General features: G+C 43.8%; 1 protein-coding gene across 3 annotated transcripts in view; it reads left to right on the top strand.

The window, feature by feature from the left end:
* Positions 1–6,766: 6,766 nt before the first annotated feature.
* fastkd2 (FAST kinase domains 2) overlaps positions 6,767–21,976 on the top strand; it is a 32,655-nt gene continuing 17,445 nt past the window's right edge. For 2 of the 3 annotated variants that reach the window (XM_041201422.1, XM_041201423.1), the window contains exons 1-6: positions 6,767–6,981; positions 7,778–8,596; positions 9,948–10,051; positions 11,913–12,021; positions 15,870–15,993; positions 18,281–18,420. In XM_041201422.1, the coding sequence (XP_041057356.1) occupies positions 7,862–8,596; positions 9,948–10,051; positions 11,913–12,021; positions 15,870–15,993; positions 18,281–18,420 (1,212 nt within the window). In that variant the 5' untranslated portion in view covers positions 6,767–6,981; positions 7,778–7,861. The remainder of the gene's footprint in view (positions 6,982–7,777; positions 8,597–9,947; positions 10,052–11,912; positions 12,022–15,869; positions 15,994–18,280; positions 18,421–21,976) is intronic. The other variant, XM_041201424.1, reaches the window with a different exon arrangement.

The following is a 21,976-nucleotide window of genomic DNA, read 5'->3' as shown; positions in this document are numbered from 1 at the left end:
ATGTTAAAGTGCTTTCCTCTTGACTTGCACTCTCATCTATTCTTCAAGAACAGAAAAGGGAATATTAAATATCAGAATGGATGATTCTTTGAATTTCAAATCACAATATTGTTCTTGTTAGAGCCGGAAAGGCTAAGGGGAGATTGAATACAGGTTTTCAAAATTGTGAGGGGTCTTGACAATGTACATAGGGAGAGACTTTTTCCAAGGTAACCAGAGGACACAGATTTAAGGTGATTGAGAAAAGAACTGGAAGAGGGAGATGAGGAGAAATTTTCCACACAGCGAGTTGTGATGATCTGGAATGTGCTGCCCAAAAGGTGTTGGAAGCAGATTCAGCATTAACTGTCAAAAGAGAATTGGATAAAAACCTGAAAGGGGGAAATTTTCATGTCTGTGGGGAAAGAGCAAGCAGGTAGGGCAAATTGGGCAGCTCCTTCAAAGAGCCAGCACAGGCCCGATGGGCAGAATGGTCTCCTCTTGTGCTGTAAGATCTTATGAACATGGTGCTTTCACCAACTGATCAGTTAGAGAAAGCAAGATATTTATTTTATATAATTTATACTCTTTAAAGATTGTAGGATTAAAGCTTAAATAAAGCTGAAATAAATCATACTGAGTTGGTTATACGCACTGTGGTCATTCATAGAGAATGTACCTGGGGATGTAATCACATATGAACTCATCTCATCTGCTGCTGTTTATTGTGCTGTACTCAATAGTTTACAGAATTGATGCCTTTATAGTGAAGAATATTTCTTATGTTCTTATGGACATCACATGTGAACAGGACAAATCAATCATGGGTGTGCATGGATGATTTTAGAATTATATACACACTGCTGACACTGTCAGTGGCTGATCGTTCATCCTTCCTAAATGAGATTTGTGTAGGTGTTATTTTATCTCGGTATATTTAAATGAGGTTTGTCTACATTTAAAAACCTGGTGCTATTAAGGTGCTCTGTGAATATGGGTGAGAGTCGGTTGCGGGAGAATAATTGTTTTTAATAGATATCAGTTTAAAACTTTCTTACTTTGAATTCCACATTGTTCTTTTTTGAAATGCAATGAATCCTCATGTCGTGTAGGAGTGGAAGCTGCAGAAATGCTCAGTTTATATTAAAGACCTACCTGACACTCCATTCTGGTCGACCCCAGGTTGCAGAGGAGACTGGTGAAAGCCACTCGTGATGATCCCGCGTGTCATCTTGCAATCCACCAATCACAGCTTCCTATCCCAACACTGCCTGGAATCCCTATCAACTGGTCAGATCATTTAGAAACCAGCAAGACTTAAGAGCCGTATTATATCAGTGACAGAAGGTTCTGCATCTCACACAGCTATCATTCAATATATTTAAATTGTTTGCTCTCTGAATGACACTGAGGTTGCAATGGAGTCATTTTTATGGCTGACAGTCAGGAGAAATGAGTGTGTCTGATATTCCCAAAGGCCCAGTCCTATAATTTGGAATGAAGCACCAACACAATATGATCCATGCTGAATTGTGTGGTTAGGGGGCTCATACCATGAACAGGATGGTGCACACCCTGGTCCATGCATTGCAAGTGACTTGCTGCTAGGGTATTGGCACATAGACGTTAACAGCACCACATTAATGTACAAAAAGGGATGAGGTTTGGCAGGCTGCCAGTGGCTCTCTTAAAACTGAAAAGGCAGCTTTCTATCTCATGGGATTGCAATCTGGCCATTCTTAAAAGCACGCACTGGTTATGCAAGCAATAACTGTCCTCCCAAATTAGTCATTTCATAAAGACAGTGTTACGCTCCCAATCTTTCTGGTGAAAACCTGGTTTAATGGAGCAGTTTCCTTATGATATAGTTCACACAGACAACAATAGGTGGTCTTCTAGTCATTAGGTTCATGTGTGGATAGGAACATCCTGTTCCTAACCCTGGGAGGGCCTTGCTAAGATCTTGGCTTACCAGAGAAGCCCAGTTTGTATCTTTTACTCTTTCAGTATTTTCATTTTCCAAACCCCCCTCCTTGGTTCTGCTCCTCCCTATCTCTGTAACCTCCTCCAGCCCAGAATCCTCTCAGGTCTCTGTGCTCCTCCAAGCTCTGACCTCTGAATTCCTTCATTCCTTTCATTGGCAGGTTGCGTTCAGCTGTGTAGGCTCCTAGCTCCAGGATTACTCTCTCTAAATCCCTCTGCATCTCTGCCTGGGGTTTCATCTGATAGTACACCTGTGAGGTGCCTTGGAAAATTTTTAAAGAAATAAAGAGTTGCATTTATATAAAGACTTTTCATGATCTCAGGATGTCCTCACGTAAGAAATTAGGGTCTTGAATAAACAGGTACATCTACATAATGCAGAACCTTTTATAGGATTTTCTAAATAGCATTGATTCTCACTCTAGAAAGGGGATTTCTAAACACTTTGACCTCTTAATCAGTCTTAGTTCAGGCTGCCATGTTGACATTCCTAAGCTGTTAGGGCGATGCCTTGTGCACCTCCTTAGCTATGCAAGTGTTTAGAAAGGGCCAGAATATAACCCTTAAAATGATGTAAACTAAAAAGCTGACCTCGAGCAGGGTGACGCACAAGGTGGGGGAGGGTTGGTAACTACCCTGACGTTTTGAGTACTTGCCCTGTATCCATTGGTCAGAATAGTTTAAATAGGTGATTGACACTGGGTAAGTTACCAACCCTCCAAAAAAGGGCGTATATGGGGAGGCCCAGATGGGGTCACATGCTGCTGAGGGGTGATGTACTGCTGTGGTGCTGGGGAGGTTGCAGTACTCGTCGGTAACCACCTTCTTAAGATGGATGAGGAGGAGGAGGAGGATGGTGAGATCAACACATTCTGTGCCAACTGTTTGTCTGCCGTCCAGAACCAGTAAACCACAACTGTCACGGGTCATATTCTTTTTCTGTCTAATTAGTTAATGTATCACATCTAAATTGGTGTTTCTAAATAAACTTAATAAACCATCTTAAAATCGCTTGTGACTAGTCGACTGCCTATTTAGGTATCTGCGGGCCCCGGCCGCCAGGAAATCCAACACCCGAGTGCTTTATAGCCAATGAAGTACTTTTGAAGTGTAGTCACGGTTACAGCAGAGAAGACTAAAGGGAAGTGTTCAGGATTATGAAGAGTTTTGGTAAGAGTAGATAGGGAGAAACCATTTCCACTGGCAGGAAGAGCAATAACCAGGGACAGAGATTTAAGGCAACAGGCAGCAAAACCGGAAAGCCAGATGAGATTTCTCTTTTACACAGTGAAACACGCTTGACAGGGTGATAGAAGCAGATTCAATAGTAAGAGAATTTCAAAAGGGAATTAGACATATACAACAACAATTTGTATCTATATTAGTGCCTTTAAAGTAATAAAACATCACAATGCACTTCACTGGTGCATTATAAAGCAAAATTAGACACTGACACACATAAGGAGACATATGGGCAGGATGACCAAAAGCTTAGTTAAAGACAACAAAAACAGAAAATGCTGGAAAAAAACTCAGCAGGTCTAACAGCATCAGCGGAGAGAGTGCAGTCTTTTGCTTTGATCTTGGTTAAAGACGTATGTTTTAAAGACTGTCTTAAAGGACGAGAAGCCAGGTAGGAAAGCAGGGAGGCGTAGGTAGAATATTCCAGAGCTTGGGGCCCAGGCAGCTGAAGATACAGCCACTCATGGCAGAGCAATTAAAATCAGGGATTCTTAAGAGGCCAGAAATAGAGGAGTGAAAGGTTGTGGGCCTGGAGAAGATTGCAGAGATAAGGAAGGGGCGAGGCCTTAGAGGGATTTGGAAACAAGGATATGAATATTAAAAATGAGGCATTGCCTGACCAGAAGCCAATATCCGTCAGCGAGCATAGGTGTGATAGGTGGAACGGGCATTGGTGCGGGGAAGGACATAGGCAGCAGAGTTTTGGATGACTTCAAATTCACAGAGGGTAGAAAGGGGAGGCCACGTCAAATCTAGAGGGAACAAAGGCATGAATGAGGGTTTCAGAAGCAGACAGGCTGAGGCAAAGGCTTTTGCAAATATACTTGAAAAGAAAAAAAATAGACAACTATGGGTAACGAGCAGAGACTAATTGGGCAGCTCTTACAAAGAGCTAGTATGGGCATGTGGGGCTGAATGGCCTCATTCTGTGCTGTAAGATTTTATGTTTCTACTAGGATTGCGAACAAGAAACTCTGGTGATGTAACAACACAAATCACATCACCAAATGCCTCTGTTGCTAAGCTATATTCTCAATTTTATCCTATCTTCCATGCCCAGCTCCTGCCTGCTCTCCAATATCACATCCAAGCAGCCAGAATTCCTCACATGTAAACCTGAACGATGGCAGGTGATGCGCACACAAGGGTTCCCAATTCTGGTTGGAGGTTTTCCTGGAGGTGTCACCTCATGACCTGCCTCTGAACCAGCAATACTCCCCCCCACCACCCAACACACAATTAGTCACCAAAAGTCAAGGTGTCCCACCTTCTCTTGTCATTGACACTTGGATTATCCTTGACAGTCTGCCTAGCAATCTTTTACCCCGTATCCAATATTTTCATAACTAGTAAATAGGCTATTTTTTTCTTATTGCGCCTGTGATTTTTCTTCTTGGTTTCTCATTACTTGGGATTTGGTCTTAGATTCCTCGAGATTCCAGGGCAATCATGAGGGTTGGCAACTCCAACCCACACATGCTCATATCCAGCAGGATATTGACCCAGAATGGAAATGGGAGCTTCCTTGAGTTTCAGGGCCCTAAGGGTGTATCCCTGTCAGTACCTTAGGTGAGATAAACTAACTCAAAAAAAGGCCAGAGATTGAACTTACGACCTTTGCTACTCCTGAGGATGTCAACTGTAGCTGGACATATGCCTGGAGACCTCATCAGATGAGCTCCCACTTTCGACTGCCCCATCCCGTAAGTCTTTTCTTCCCATTTCAATATGTTAACAAATAACAAAATAAATCATCCAAAGAAAATTTTTAAAATGCACACAATATATTGTTTAAGTGTGTATATGAATATTAGTCTGTATATGAGATTGTAAATACTTCTTTCAAAAAATATCTATTCTTTGAGGCCATTAACACACTTGTGTACAATGATATTGGTGTGCTCTCTTGTAACACAATTTAGATTTGCTAGCATGTTACCATTTTCTAAGAGAAAGGCTTCATACTGTGCTAATATACATTCAATAAAGTGTACAGTACATTTTACTGCTGTTTTGGCTTGGATTGAAAAGTCAGAAATGTTAATGGGTCCTGTATGACAGCAGTTAAGATCCCTGATTAACAGTTTGTCAGTTGTCTTTTTTTAATTCATTCAGAGGATGTGGGCATCGCAGCTAGGCCAGCTTTTAGTGCCCATTCCTAATTGTCCTTGATAAGATGGTGGTGAGTAGCCTTCTAGAACTGCTGCAGGTCACGAGGTGTAGGTACACCCACAGTGCTGTTAGGGAGGGAGTTCCAGGATTTTGACCCAGCAACAGTGAAGGAACGGAGATATATTTCCAAGTCAGGATGGTGAGTGGTTTGGAGGGGAACTTCAAGATGGTGATGTTCCCATGCATCTGCTGCCCTTGTCCTTCTGTATGGTAGTGGTCGTGGGTTTGGAAGGTGCTGTCTAAGGAGGCTTGGTGAGTTCCTCTCCCTCCTGACTCCCCAAAGCTTGTCCACCATCTGCAAGGCACAAGTGAGGATTGATGGAATACTGTCCACTTGGCTGTCACAGTTCAGTTTCTGGTAACCCCCAGGATGTTGGTGCTCAGTGGGTAGCACTTTTGACTTCTGAGTCAGAAGGTTGTGGGTTTCATAGTCCCAGTCCAGAGATTTGAGCACAACATCTAGGCTGACATTCCAGGTTGGTACTCAAGGAGGTGCTATCTTTTAGATGAGATGTTAAACTGAGGGCCTGTCTACCCTCAGGTGGATGTAAAATATCCCATGGCACTATTCAAAAAAGAGCAGGGGAGTTATCACACATGTCCTAGCCAATACTTATCCCTCAAACACCATCACAAAGGAAAAGATTACCTGGTCATTATTACGAGAGACGAGGCCACAGAGGGATTTGTTTTGCTGGTCTAGAAGGCACGTCGGTCAGTAAGCATTGAGCTAATGGCTGAATTGGTAGTCTTGGTGTAAGTTAGGATGTTGGCAGCAGAATTTTAGATGAGCTCAATTTTACAGGCCCAACTTATTCAGTTTTGCTTTTGTCAGTGCACAGGGAGTTACCCAGACTCAATCAATTGTACACAATAGCATGATTCAGCCCATTCAGGTGACCAGGAATATAGGAACAGGGGTAGACCTCTCCGGCCTGCTCCTACATTCAATTAGATAATGAGTGATCTCTGCCTCAATCTCATTTACCCACATTTGCTCCAAATCTCTTGACACCCTTACCTAACAAAATTATATCAATCTCTGTCCTAAAAGCTAAAACTGTCTCCCAGCACCCACAGCTCTTTGGGAGAGAGAGTCACAAATATTTACTACCTTCTGCTGCGAAAAAAAGTATTTGCTAATTTCATTCCTGAAACGACCTGGCTCTAACTTTAAGAATATTATCTTGGAAGAAAACCAGGGGAAGAGTGAACTGCAGAAGCTATTAAAATGGATGGGCTAAGGAAAGTGAGAAATTCTGAGCCAAGGCTTGGTGGTGCCAGGCCCATCTGCGCCTGCGCCAGATGGAGCTGGGTCGTCCTTCCGCGGGTGACGCGGCATGAAACCACTCTATCCCTTCAGCGCAGCTGGAATCTCGCGATACTTCAGGGCTCCCAAGATGGCGGCGCCCTGTTAACCGTCGAGGAAGCGGCTTTCGAGTGGTGGTGAGGTGGCGGAATGAGATCAGATTAAGCCCCGGGACCTTAACGTCGGACATTTCAATAGAGCGAGTGTCCATGGAGGGAGAAAGAGCCTGAGGGAGGAGAGGAGAGGAGAGGACAGAGGGCAATCGTAGTCTGACCGCTGACCCCTCCATTCAGTGTGTGGGTGATAAATTTAATCTTCAATTTGTCGCCTCTAGTTATGGGTTTTATTGATCAATGGAGATCCTTCCCCCTAATTTTAGTAATATTACCGAATTACGTTCCCAGAAAGGCGGATTAGCTCATCCATCACCTTAAATATTATATAACCCATTAGAGTGTTTAGACTTATCATCTCAAATCCCCCACCGACAACATCCTGGGGGATACCATTGACCAGAAACTGAACTGGACCAGCCACATAAACACTGTGGCTACAAGAACAGGTCAGGGGCTGGGAATCTTGCGACGAGTAACTCACCTCCCGACTCCCCAAAGCCTGTCCACCATCTACAAGGCACAAGTCAGGAGTGTGGTGGGATACTCTCCATTAGTCTGGATGATTGCAGCTCCCACAACACTCAAGAAGCTGGACGCCATCCAGGACAAAGCAGCCCATTTGTTTGGCACCCCATCCACCGCCTTCAACGTTCACTCCCTCCATAACTGGCACACTGGCAGCAGTGTGTACCATCTACAGGGTGCACTGCAGCAACTCGTCAAGTCTTCTTAAGCAGAACCTCCAAAACCTGCAAACTTAACCATCTAGGGCAGCAGGAAAATGGTAATCCGTGAGTGTTGAGAGCAGAGGAATGTTTTTTTTAATTCGTTAAAGGGATGTGGGCGTCACTGGCTAGGCCAGCATTTATTGCCCATCCCTAATTGCCCTTGAAATTGCTAGGTTGCTGTTGTAACGCTTTTCAAGTTTCAAAATTACCACATTAGCTGTTTTTAATAATTCTTTTTCTTGTTGCAGCTTGTCAGAAAGCGCTTTGGTTGTTCCCTTGTCACAATCAAAGTGAAGTGGGTTCAAGGTGTTTTCATCCTTTGTCTTCTCATCATGAATATCCACCCAGCTGGAACTCAGCTTCTCAGGAACTTGAGACTGTGCAGCTTTCTCTCCTGTAGATGTGCATTAATTGGTTTTAGAAACTGTGCCACTAGCATCCAAAAATATAGATTTGCACCATTGAAGAGGCAGAATGGCTTTCCTTACTGCCTGGAAAATCATTTGGATTTAACTTCAATCCGATTCCATTCCTTTGAGAACACACAGCAGCAAATTCCTACAGCAGCATTAGAAAATGAGCCAGAGAATGGGAATATCCACAGCGGAGAAATCACTGGTGACTCTGGTCCTTTCATTGGCCATTCATCAAAAAGGGCAATCGCACAAAATCTAGAGCCGCTCGCTGAGGAATCTATCACTGAGCAGAAAACCCTGTTGTCAACCAAGAGGGATGAGTCTTTGGATCAATTCTTTGACAGGCTTCGGAGGTGCACCTCTCCCAGCGATGTGCTAGACCTGTACGTAGAATCCACGGTGACCTGGAAACAGATCAGCAGTTGCCTGATGACCATGTGGAGGACAACCAAAAGAATGTCAGAGGATCAAAAACGATATGAGCGGAAACTGATGTTCGAGCATCCGGTCTTCGAGAAGATCTGCCAGCAGGCGCTGAAGGAAGCTCAGTCAATGAGTTGTAATGACTTGGCATATAGTCTCTTCGCTTTGGTAAAGATTGGTGCATCCCAGCATAGCCGACTCATTCATACATTGTTGAGAGTGACCCAGGTAGATGCAATTGGTGCCTCACAAAGGCTTGCTGTATAGATCTAGGCATAGAAGCTGGAATCTGGCTCCAGGATAGGATATCACTTTACAAAACTCTTTTAGCATCAACTGAAACTTTGTCCTCTGGTTGACAAAACTGAAGCAAATAACAAACAAGAAAGTCTAAAAGTGGGTGTTGATTGGCTGACAGATGTAGGCAGTTCCTGCCCCAAATTTGTTTGGTCTTCCATCCTGTTATTCTTCAGCAGCTTCAGAGCTTCATAACTGAGAATAAACTCAAAAATCTTATTTAAAAAGATTTTTTCATTTCCCGTATCTAATCGGGTGTCAGTAACAGACAGCTCTCCTGCTGCAGAAACCCTTAACCAAGTCTTTGTTACCTCTCAACTTGACTATTCCAACATACTCCCAACTGGTCTCCTACATTCTACCCTCCGTAAACTTGAGGCCATCCAAAACTCTGCTGCATGTATATTACTTACGCCAAGTCCCGTTCCCTGATCACCCTTGTGCTCGCTGACTACACAGCCAACCAGCAACTTGATTTTAAGTTTCTCATCCTTGTTTTCAAATCTCTCCATGGCCTCACCCCTCCCTAATATCTTGCAACCCCACAACCCTCCGAGATATCTGCGTCCCTCCAATTCTGGCTTCTTGTGTATTCCCAATCATAATTGCTCCACCCGTGGTGTCTGTGCCTTCAGTTGCCTATGTTTCAATCTCTGGAATTCCCTCACTATACCTCTCCGCCTGTCCACCTCACTTTCCCCATTTAAGACGGGAGTTAAAACCTACCTCTTTGACCAACCTTTTAGTCATCTGATTATCTCCTTATGTGGCTCAGTGTCATACTTTGTTTGATTATACTGCTGTAAAGTGAAAGGCGCTCTATAAATATAAGGTGTTGTTGGCGGCTCTAACACTGGCGTTCTGACCTGCGATTGAATTCCTACTTTGAAGCTTTTTTGAGGCCTAGTTGCAGGTTTTTAAAATGATAAAAATTATTTGATTGGCTTGATAGAGGGAAGCTATTTTCTCTGTGGAACAAACCGGAACACGGGACCACCGTCTTAAAATTAGAGCCAGGCCATTTTAAAGCAAAATTGACAAGTATGTTATCCACACAGAGGGTGGTGGAAATGTGAAATTGTCTCCCTCAAAAGGATGTGAATTAATTGGAATTTTTGAGACCGAGATCGATTTTTATTAAGTGAAAGTGTTATCCTGTGATCTAATAGAATGGTGTGGTAGAGTAGTGGCTATGTTACTGGGCTAGTAATCCAGAGAATTTGAGTTCTCATCCCACTATGGCACCTGTAGTAACCTGCCTGATCTGCCTGTGGTCTTGTAGGAACGTCTGAACGAATTTGACGAGAGGGCTCTCTCGGTGCTGTCCAGTTGTTTGAAGAACATGGAAGAAGGCAAGAGTGTCAATGCACTGCGCATAGGCTTGAGGTAAGGTGGACTAGCTGGACAGACCATAAACTCAACCTGGTCTGCATAAGTGCCCCAACTCAGTACATGTGTTAGAAATGCTATCAATGTTCCATGGAATCCTTACAGCACAGAAACAGCCCATTTGGCTCAACTGATCTATGCTGGTATTTATGCTCCAGACGAGCCTCCAGTCACCCTGTCCGTATATCTTTCTGTTCCTTTCTCCTTTATCTGTTTATCTAACTTCCCCTTAAATGGATCTATGCTGTTCACCTCAGCCACTCCCTGTGGTAGTGAGCTCCATATGCTATCCGCTCTCTGAGTAAAGATATTTCCTCTGAATTCCCTGTTGGATTTGTTAGTGACTATCTTATCTCAATGGCCCTTAATTTTGGACTCCTACATAAGTGGAAATATTTTCTCTCTGTGTACCCTATTAAACCCTTTCATCATTTTAAAGACCTCTATCAGTTCATCCTGGAGAGAAGAGCCCCAGCTCCTTCAGATTTCCTGACAGTTGTGCCTTCTCAGTTCTGGTATCATCTTTGTGAATGTTTTGCTGTTTCTCCCGTGCCTCTGCATCCTTCTGTATAAATCGATTCTGTTTTAAAAATCAAGAGTAATTGAAAAAAGGAAGTTGAAATTACGTGAAAGCTGATCAGACTGTTTTAAAACTATTTTTGTTTTTAAAAATTAGCCTTCATACTGAAACAATCTCGTGCTGTTTCACCTCTATCTGATAATACTTTCCTTGTGTAATGTCTGTGCTCCTCATATTGCTGTGCCTGGGTTGCTGCAACAGGTCAGAAGCTCAGAATAAAGTGGGCAGGGGAGGAGTCCTTTAATCCTCATAATGCTGCCCTTCTGTTACAGATTCAGAACAAGGACAATGGTATTCCATTCTGTCACTCCTGATGCATGTTGGGAATTTGAGATATTCCACATTTGTGGCTCATAGGAACATAAGACTTAGGAGCAGGAGTGAGCCATTCAGTCCTTTGAGTCTGTTCCTCCATTCAATAAGGTCATGGCTGATCTGGTTGTGGTCTCAACTTCACTTTGCCGTCTGCCCCTCATAACCCTTGACTCCCTTGTAGATCAAAAATCTAACTAACTCAGCCTTGAATGAATTCAATGACCCAGGCTCCATTGCTTTCTGGGAAGAGAATTTCACAGACTAAAAACCCTCTGAGAGAAAACATTTCTCCTTATCTCCATCTTATGCAGCAGACCTCTTATTCTTAAACCGTGTTCCCTGGTTCTAGCCTCTCCAACAAGTCGAAACATCCTCCTGGTATCTACCCTATCCAATCCCCTCAGGATCTTATAAGATCACCTCTCATTCTTCTAAACTCCAATGGGTATAGGCACATCCTGTTCAACCTTTCTTCATAAGATATATCCCTCGTTCTGGCAATGCGTCAAGTGAACCTTTTCTGTCGAATGATGATTATATCTGTTTTTCAAATAATGAGACAAAATTGTACGCAGTATTCCAAATATGGCCTCACCAAGGTCCTGTAAAAGTGCAGTAAAACTTCCCTACTTTTATATTCCATTCCCTTCACAATAAACACCAACATTCCATTCGCCTTCCTAAACACTTGCTATACCTGCATAACAACTCATGCTGTGCATTTGTTCAAAGTTAATGGATGGAGGTTAAGAGGCTGGGAGTGCACAGTCTACCCTATACACAATGTCAGCTTCCAGCAGGAGCAACTTGGCAGAATTTTCATGCCGATGTTACTCCCGATTTCTTCTGCTGAGCCAGGCTGTATGTGATCCGGAATGATTGGAAATTAAATTATGAAGCAGTTAAGACTTTGTATCTGTACAAAGAGAAATGGACAGTGTGTTTGATGTTGGCTTTTGGCAGACTCCTCGTGGAGCTACGCATTCCAAAGATCAAGAGAGTGATGGCCCTGCAGACCATGATGAGGTGCATTGGTAAAGATGCCCCACTGCCTCTGAAGAAGAAGCTGGAGGTAGGAAGTTGCTTTTTCATTCTCAGCCTGTGAGCATCACTGGCAAGGCTGGCATTTGTTGTGTGGGGTATGCTTACCTTTTGAGAAGATAGTGGTGCCACCCTAGAGGGCAGTTAAGAGTCCACCACATTGGTATGAAATCACATGTAGGCTCAGACCAGGTAAGAATAGCAGGTTTCATTTGTGAAAGACACTAATGAACCAGTTAAACTTCTCCAGTAACTTGATGGTCACTGATGAGTGCAGCTTGACACCATCGAGGACAAAGCAGCCCGCTTGTTTGGCACCCCATCCACAAACATTCACTCCCTCCATCACCGACACACGTTAGCAGCAGTGTTTACCATCTACAAGATGCACTGCAGGAATTCACCAAGGCTCCTTAGACAGCACCTTCCAAACCCACAACCACTACCATCTAGAAGGACAAGGGCAGCAGATAGATGGGAACACCACCACCTGGAAGTTCCCTTCCAAGTCACTCACCATCCTGACTTGGAAATATATCGTCGTTCCTTCACTGTCATTGTGTCAAAATCCTGGAACTCCCTCCCTAACAGCACTGTGGGTGTACCTACACCACAGTTCAAGAAGGCAGCTCACCACCACCTTCTGAAGGGCAATTAGGGATGGGTAATAAATGCTGGCCCAGCCAGTGAAGTCCACATCCCATGAATGAATAAAAAAAATTTCAGTGTCACCTGTGAAAAGGAACAAACTCAAATTTTTTGGGGGGAGGAGTTGTGACCTTTGCAACACCCTCCCTTTATGATGCCACCTGTCAGTTCACTGACGCAGGCACAGAATAGAATGGGTGACCACTCCCTCGCGGTGGGTGAGGGCAGAGTAGAAAATAATCAGAAATCTAAAGAGGGAACCGAGTTGGGTGGGGAGTGATGGGAGTGAAGGACCATCCCTTCCTTTTCTACGTGAGGCACAGTTTTCAATAGACACCTGGCTGTAGGGGTTGGGGGAGCTTGCAACACAGCAGTTATGCATGCCCATCATTGACAGTCATGTGCCATTTCGCAGGTTTAGGCATCAGCATATTAATATTGCCAACAGACACCTTGGTGCAGCTAAGTGATTCTAATGTGACCGAGTGGTTTAAGCCACTGGATTTGGGTGTTACTCTCTGCGGAGGTGTGGGTTCAAAACCCGTCATTGCCAAGGTTTCAGTTGGTTTATTTTTAGGGCACTTCAGCAAATCACTTTGGGTGAATCCTACAGCTCAAGTTTAATGCAGGGGAGGGAGCACAGTGCTTTATTTATTTGGCTGATTCCTGGGATAAAGGGTTGTCTTAAGAGGAAAGGCTGGGCCTGTACCCATTGGAGTTTGAAGAATGACAGGTGATCTTATTGAAACATATAAGATCCTGAGGGGACTTGACAGACTGGATGCTGAGAGGCTGTTTCCCATTGTGTAACTAGAACTAGAAATAGATCTTGTGGACCAGAACTAGGGGTCATGGTTCAAAAATAGGACAAGCGATGGGGAGAAACATTTTCTCTGAGAGTCGTGGGGCTGTGGAACTCTGTTCCCCAGAGAGCAATTGAAACAGGGTCATTGAATATTTTTAAGACAGAGGTAGATAGATTCTTGACTAACACAAGAGTCAAAGGCTATAGGGGGTAGACAGGAAAGGGCACAATCAGATCAGCCAAGATCTTATTGAATGGCCGCGGAACAGACTCGAGGGGCCAAATGGCTTACAACTGCTCCTAATTTGTATGTTCGTAATAGGGAGGGGAGGAAGCTAAAGCAAGCCATAAAATTGTACAGAAGTCTGGTAAGATCACACCTGCAACAGTGTTCAGTTGTGGGCACTGCACCTCAAGGTATATATTGGAGAGGCTGCAGTACAGATTCACCAGAATCATATCAGGGTTATATTATAAGGAGGGATTGCATAGAATAGGCATGTATTTACTTGAATATAGAAGCTTAAGGGGTGATTTAATCGCGGTTTTTAAGATGATTAAAGGAGTTGATAGATTCTCCCTACCCACCCTACTTCCTGGGATGGGGGTAGAGCAAGGGGTAGAGCCTTCAAAGTAGAGCCGGCCATTCAGAGTGAATTCAGGAAGCACTGCATCTCACAAAGGGTAGTGGAAACCTGCCATTCTCTCCCATAAAGAAAGCTTTGAGGCTGGGGGCCAATTATAATTATCAACACTGAGATTAGAAACAGCAACAGTAGCATTATTAAACAGGAATGACCCCGAGTCACATAAGGAGACGTTAGGTCAGTTGACCAAACACTTGGTCAAAGAGGTAGGTCTTAAGGAGTGTCTTAAAGGGGGAAAGAGAGGCCGAGAGGTGTAGGGTGGGAATTCCAGAGCTTGGGGTCCAGCAACTGAAGGCATGGCCACCAATGGTGGGGCGATTAAAATCCGGAATGCTCAGGAGACCAGCGTTGTGGGAGCGCAGATATCTCGGAGGGCTGGAAGAGATTACAGAGTTAGGGAAACCGAGACTATGGAAGGACTTGAAAAGAAAGATGAGAATTCTAAACTCAAGATGTTACTTGAACCAAAGCACAGGGGCGATGGGTGAATGGGACTTGGTGTGAGTTACGACACAGGCGGCAAAGCTTTGCATGACCTCAACTTAATGGAGGGTAGAATGTGGGAGAGCAGCCAGGAGTGCATTGGAATAGTTGATAGATTTTTGCTGGGTAAGTCTATGAAGGGACATGGTACCAAGGTGGGTTAATGGAGTTAAGATACCGATCAGCCATGATCTAATTGAATGGTGGAACAGGTTCTGGAGCTGAGTGGTCAGGAAGTGTTTCAGTGGTGATGACACATCCTGTTCTGCCGTGTGGGGGATACTACAGATCACAAGGTGGATATTACACTTTTCTCACTTCATTCATGTAACTGCTGATTTGCATATCATTGGCTCAATGCTACAATTTTAAGTCTCCAATTCAGATATGTGGCAATGTGTTACTTAAACAAAAACAGAATTACCTGGAAAAACTCAGCAGGTCTGGCAGCATCGGCGGAGAAGAAAAGGGTTGACGTTTCGAGTCCTCATGACCCTTCGACAGAACTAGGCAAATCCCAGGAAGGGGTGAAATATAAGCTGGTTTAAGGTGGTGAGGGGGTGGGGTTGGTGGGGGGGAGAGAAGTGAAGGGGGGTGGTGTGGTTGTAGGCAAAAGCAGTGATAGAAGCAAATCATCAAAAGATGTCACAGACAGCAGAACAAAAGAACTCATAGGTGTCGAAGTTGGTGATATTATCTAAATGAATGTGCTAATTAAGAATGGATGGTAGGGCACTCAAGGTATAGCTCTAGTGGGGGTGGGGGGAGCATAAAAGATTTAAAAATATTTTAAAATAATGGAAATAGGTGGGAAAAAGAAAAATCTATATAATTTATTGGAAAAAAACAAAAGGAAGGGGGAAGAAACAGAAAGGGGCTGGGGGTGGAGAGGGGAGGTCAAGACCTAAAGTTGTTGAATTCAATATTCAGTCCGGAAGGCTGTAAAGTGCCTAATCGGAAGACGAGGTGTTGTTCCTCCAGTTTGCGTTGGTCTTCACTGGAACAATGCAGCAAGCCAAGGACAGACATGTGGGCAAGAGATCAGGGTGGAGTGTTGAAATGGCAAGCGACAGGGAGGTTTGGGTCATTCTTGCGGACAGACCGCAGGTGTTCTGCAAAGCGGTCGCCCAGTTTACGTTTGGTCTCTCCAATGTAGAGGAGACCGCATTGGGAGCAACGAATGCAGTAGACTAAGTTGGGGGAAATGCAAGTGAAATGTTGCTTTAACTGTCAAGAACCAATATTGTTTCAGACAACTGTGAAGTAATTTAAAGGCTCTTGTTTTCTGTTTGACAGCACAAAGCATTCTCTTTGCTGAACGAGTTCACTCTTCCCAACTCTCAGTATATGTTTATCACACTGGCAGTCATGGGCCTCTGCTCACATCCACTCTTAAAGGCCTGCAGCGACAGGGTTATCGGTAAGTGATCCCTAACTTTAAAATTCTCATCATTATTTTCAAGGCCCTCCATCGTTTTATCTCCACCTTTCTCTGTAACCTCCTTTAGCCAACAACCCTCCAAGATCTCTGTGCTCCCCTAATTCTGACCTTTTGTGCATCCCCAGATTTAATTGCTCCACTGTTGGTGGCAGTATTTTCAGCCACTGAGGACAGGGACTCTAGAATTCCCTCCCTAAACCTTCCTTTAAGCTGCTCCTTAAAACCTACCTCTCTAACTGAGCTTTCAGTCACTTGTCCTTGTGCAGCTCGGTGTCAAGTTTTGTTTGATGCTCCCGTGAAGCATCATGAGATGTTTTACTACATTAAAGGCACTTTATAAATACAAGGTTTTGCTTCAACCATTTAGCGATAATGCTTCTCCAACACTTCCCAAGTTTGGGAATGTCCTAAGATCCGGGTCCACCCTGTTCCCGATCCTTCCCATGTACAATCCTGACAGCTGCTAACTGCCTTAATCCTTGGAAGTCAGCTTGAAGTCAGAGGTCATATAATATTCTTAATATTGCTTCCTCCTTGTTTTGATTTTCACCGCATGATAGCTATGCTCTATCACATCATTCCTGCACTTATTTATTCTTTCATGGGATGATGGGACTGCTGTGGGTCATACAGGATAAGGACAGCAGATTTCCTTATCTAAAGGGTTTTTATGACAATCAATGGTAGTTTCACTGGATTTCAATTCCAGATTTTATTAATTGAATTTGAATTCCAGCTACTGCCACGGTGGGATTTGAACCAGAGCATTAGCCTGGGCCTCTGGATCACCACTCCCGTGACATTACCACTATACCGCCATCTCCCACCAGTATAGTGCCTTTCACATCCTTAGGACATCCCAAGGTACTTTAGAGCCAATAAAGTATTTTTGAAGCAGTAGTCACTGTTGTAATGTGGGAAACATGGCAGCTGATTTGTGCACAGAAAGCTCCCACAAACAGCGATGTGTTAATGAACAGATAATCTTTTGGTGATGTTGGTTGGGAGATAAGTATTAACCAGGGGTAACTCCCTTGTTTGCCTTTGAAATTGTGCCATGAGAACTTTTGTATACACCTAAGAAGGCAGGCAGAGCCTCGATATAAGATTTTATCTGAAAACTGGCACCACCGACAGTGTAGCTCTCTCTCGGTACTGTACTGAGAGTGTCAGCCTGGACTTTTGTGTTCAGCTCTGGAGGGAAACTTGAACCCATGACTGTCAACTCGGAGGGGAGAGGATTAACCGGATGCATGGAAGGTTTTATACTTTTACCTTGTGATTCAGTTAACTGCAGGTTAATGGTAAATGGGATGGTTTGGTGGTTTGGAATTCTCTGCCTACTGGCCTAGAGTTGACTGTATTGGTGTTGTCCTCAGTTTATTTGGTGCCAAGCTATAAGTGCTGGAGACCTCAGTCTGAGGCAACGCACCTTTGGCATTGGCTGGAGGATAACTTTGTAGATAGATTTGTCATCCTCATGTTCAGGTCTCTCCATGGCCTCGCCTCTCCTTATCTCTGTAATCCACTTCAACAAGCCTCCAACATCTCTACATCCCTCCAATTCTGACCTCTTGTGCATCTCTGATATCCTTTGACCCATCATTGGCGGCTGTGCCTTCAGCTGTCTGCCACTGAACTCTGGAATTCTCTCCCTAAACCTCTCCATCTCTCTTGTCTCCTTCATGGCGCTCCTTAAAACCTACCAACCTGTCCCAATAGTTCCTCATGTTTCTGGCTGTCAGATTTTGTCTGTCGGTCCTTTGAAGCGCCTTGGGATGTTATACTAGATTGATAGTGCTATATAAATGCAAGTTGTTGCTGGCCTCAGTGGAGGTTCAAGTCTTGATTGTTGTGGTCACCAGCATCCATAGAGAGAGAAGCAAAGTTAACATTTCAAATTGATGAGCTTCCGACAGAGATAACAGCTTTTAAGCAAGTAGAGAGTCATGGGGAAGGGGGAGGGAAGAACTCAAAGGGGAAGGTCTGTGATGGGGCAGAAGGCAGGAGAAATGAAATGATAAAAGGGATGATGGTGCAAGGCAAAAGAAGGTGATAATGGGACAAGAAAAGATGGGTCTCAAGGACGTTGCAGCAGGGCAAGAGGGATTAGGATAAAGTGGAAAAGGCTCCCATGTCTCTGGAACGTGGTGGAGAAAGGTGAGTAATTCCAATGGACTAGGGTTGCTTGATTGTGGCTTCTGTTTGAAAATAAAAAAACAAGGAACTCTTCACTATGTATAATTTTACTATATTACTCCTCCAGAGAATATCCATGGTATCCCATTTTGGCGACTCGTGCACATTTTGCAGTCATGCAAGGATCTCCAGTACCGGAACACTGATCTACTTAATGCCATAGGCAACCATGTGGCATCAACCCTGGCTATCTGGCAGGTTAAGCAGGTGAGACGGCATCCAGAGTCGAGTCTGAAGGGACCCATCTTGTGTCATTGGCTCTCTGAAGGGGACAAATACACTGGGCTTTGGGGAAAGAGCAGGGATGTGGAACTAATTGGACAGCTCCTTCAATGACCCAGCATGGACAGGCTGGGCCTGAATGGCCCCCTTCTGTGCTGTATCATTCTACGATACACCTGGCCTGGGCTGCAGCGACCAACAGCTGAAGGCCATCCATCTTAGCAACCGGTCTCAAGGTCAGAGGTTGAAAGACAAGATGTTGAATAAGCAGTGTGAAGAGAGCTCTGATGGGGACTAATCAATGTGGAGCATTACTCTGCCCTGTTCTCTATCCGCTCCCCAGTCAGACCTGCTGTCTACCTCCAGCACATTTTATTTTAATTTGACATTTGGCCGTATATGTTTTTTTTAAATAACACTAACTATTGCCGAGCCGAAAGTCGTCAAGAATAGTTCCCCGTGCGCCCACGCCCCACAGTCTGCCTGGCCACCTACCTATCCACAGATTCACTCATGAAGCTGCCGCTGCACTGCACAGGCCAAGTATATTTCACAAACTACTCGTTACGTTGGGACAACCTCGAAACTTTTCTAAATCAAGAACGAGATGCAGTCATTTTGCACAGGTGTAAGCCCTGAAAGATGCATTATCATATTAGAAGCCTGCCAATTATGATACACTGGGATTAGCTGCTGGAGTAAATGAAAAGGCAAAATGCAGTTATATAGGAAAAAAGGTCAGTTTAACATCACAACTGTAACCATAAATGATACTTTTCTTTTGATTTATTGGAATAGTTTGAACAGGCGAACAAGTTGAAAGGTGTTGTGCAAGAGGTTCCTAATCAGCCCAGCTAGCTCAGTTGGTAGGGAATGGGACTCTTGATCCCAGGGTCATGGGTTTTGAGCCTCATGTTGGGTGATGACTTTTTCTTAAACATTTCAGTCAAAATACTTTTTAAATATTCGCTTGATAATACAGAAGTATTGAGTATTGCTGGGGAAAAAGAGACATGCTGTTGAAGACTTTCATCTTGCACTCAGCAGGACAGATTCGCAAGAATATCAAGTCTCAAAGCGAACAACAATTTATACTGCATGAGAAGAGTGTGCTAACTGGTTAGCAAGAGGACCCTGATTGGTTGAGGCATTGCCATGGAGGATGCACCAGTGAACAGCTAACTGCCAAGCTTTTGTTTAAGTCCAAACCAAGCAGGTCGACTCTGATGTTTTCATCAATACTTCAAATACGAATTTATTGATTTTTGCTAGCGGTGAAACTCCATAGTTAAGAGCATATAGTTTTGGTTTCCAAGACTGGATCTCACCAAAGCTAATTGGTTACTGGGGGGGAAAAAATACTTATTTTTACCATTACAAGGCCCTGACTGTTAAAATGGCTGCTCTTTGAGTAGTTGTAATTTTTTTTTCATTAATTGATTTTGTTGCAAAGGAGACAGTTATAAGACACCAGCTTGCAAAGTAATGCATAATTCAGTTACAGAAAGCAAGAGTTGCGCTTAACAGCATCTCTCACTTTAAACAGCCTGACACTGCATCCGCACATGTGCTCCCCCTGGTGTTGCAGCACAACTAAACGCAGCCTTTTTTAAAAACACTTATTTCATTTATCTGTTGTTTCTACAACTCTACCTCTATCTGCTAACTCTGAGAATCCCCCAGATCACAAAATGAGGGCAATTAATAATTGAGGGCAATTGCGGTCTACTGTGAATTCTGAATTTAACTTTTTCTCCCTGTACCTTTCTCAGGAATTGTGCTTGATCAGGATTTGATTTGCCTGTGACAATCTCCATTGTCTCAGTCCAAGCCAGCCACCTGTCAATGGTGGGCTCCCCCTTTCCTTCCCTTATCCAGCCTTCTGCTTGTCATCTTTGGGAAAGCAGAGAGCTATTGGGAAATGAGCCGTGTAATACAGATGTGAAGTAGGCAAAAGAGACGAATATTTGTGTGCAAATAGAATGTCTATTAAACCCATTTTCGCAGTGCATCTGCAGGTGAACAATTGTGCACACAGAGGTACTCGATGTGTCCATCCAGACTGTCTCTCATAAGTGCAATGCCTTGCCCATCACAACATATAACACTCCCCACCCTATATCTGAAACCATATAATATCTGGGGAGAGGTGAGAGATAAACCCAGACCAAAGAGGGGAAATTGAAGAAATTTCTCACTGATGACCATACATGATCAAACCTAATCTGGGAGATCACTCTGGACCTGATTAATGTTACCCAGTTTCCATCTCTTGTACAAGGTCATCTCTACCCAAGACAGATCCAAGTCCAGCTCTTGCTTGAAAGAATTTAGTGAATCAGCGAACACCCACCGAGACAGAAGCCTGTTCCAGAGGGTCACTATTCTCCTTGAGGAAAATCGCCTGCTGATATCAAATTGAGATCTGATGTTATACGACTTTAAATTGTGACCTCCTGATACCCCCCAACCTGTTCAATTGGAACAACCTATCCACACACACACACACACACACACACACACAATCTAATCCCGTCATCATCTGATCAACTGTATGGTGAAGTAATGCTTGAGCAACGGTAGATCACCCATTATAGTTGTTGGAGCAATAGATGCTTCAGTGAAATGCCCATGAGGCATGTGCTGTAACACCTCGTGTTTGTATAATACCAGGGTAAAGGGGGTTAAATTATGCATAATCTTGGCTTGCATACTCTTGAGTATAGGAGATTGAAGGGGGATCTGATTGAGGTGTTTAAAATGTTAAATGGATTTGATAGATTAGAGGTCCAGAGACAACTACTTACCCAAGTTGGGAAGTCCGGAACAAGAGGGCAGAACCTTAAAATTCGAGCTAGGCCTTCAGGGTGATAGCAGGAAGCACTCATCACACAGAGGATAACAAAGTTAGGAACCTTCCCCCCTCTAAAGGCTGACGATACTGGGACAATTGGCATATTCAAGACTGACAGAGTTGTTGTTAGGCAAGAATATCAAAGGACCAAAGGTGGTAAATGAAGCTGAAGTACAGATCAACGGTAACCTAATTGAATGGTGGAGCCGGTTCAAGGGGCTGACTGGCCTTTTCCTGTTCCTATGTATAGTCCTACACTTCGTACTTTCTACAATATTGATCATAACTTTATGTAGGGCCATATACAGTACAAAAGAACAATTGTGTTTCATCATTGCGGTGCTTGCATACTGCCAATAATAGGAACATCTTTGGTTCCATTGTGCCTCTAAATTTGAGGTCCAGCGGTGTAATATATTGTAAATGATGTGTTAACAGGGCACTTCTGTAAAAGGCAATCTATTCTTTGTGTGAAATTGAAGTATGAATACTGGTTGTTCAGCTTCGAGAGTAAACCCCCCCACCTAGTGTTTCTCATGGATTTGCAACATGCTGACTGTGAATAAGGTTCTTTTTTAAGTCATATTTATTTCAACCGAATGAAAATCCGATGGTTGTATCCAGGGCGCTCGATCTATTCAGCCAGGTTACCACCCAGGTGATGAGGAAGCAAATCAAGTTTACTAT

This window comes from Carcharodon carcharias, chromosome 12, assembly GCF_017639515.1.
Source record: "Carcharodon carcharias isolate sCarCar2 chromosome 12, sCarCar2.pri, whole genome shotgun sequence".
Lineage (NCBI taxonomy): Eukaryota > Metazoa > Chordata > Chondrichthyes > Lamniformes > Lamnidae > Carcharodon > Carcharodon carcharias.
Note: the sequence above shows the minus strand (reverse complement) of the source record. Positions and strands in the feature narration are given on the sequence as shown.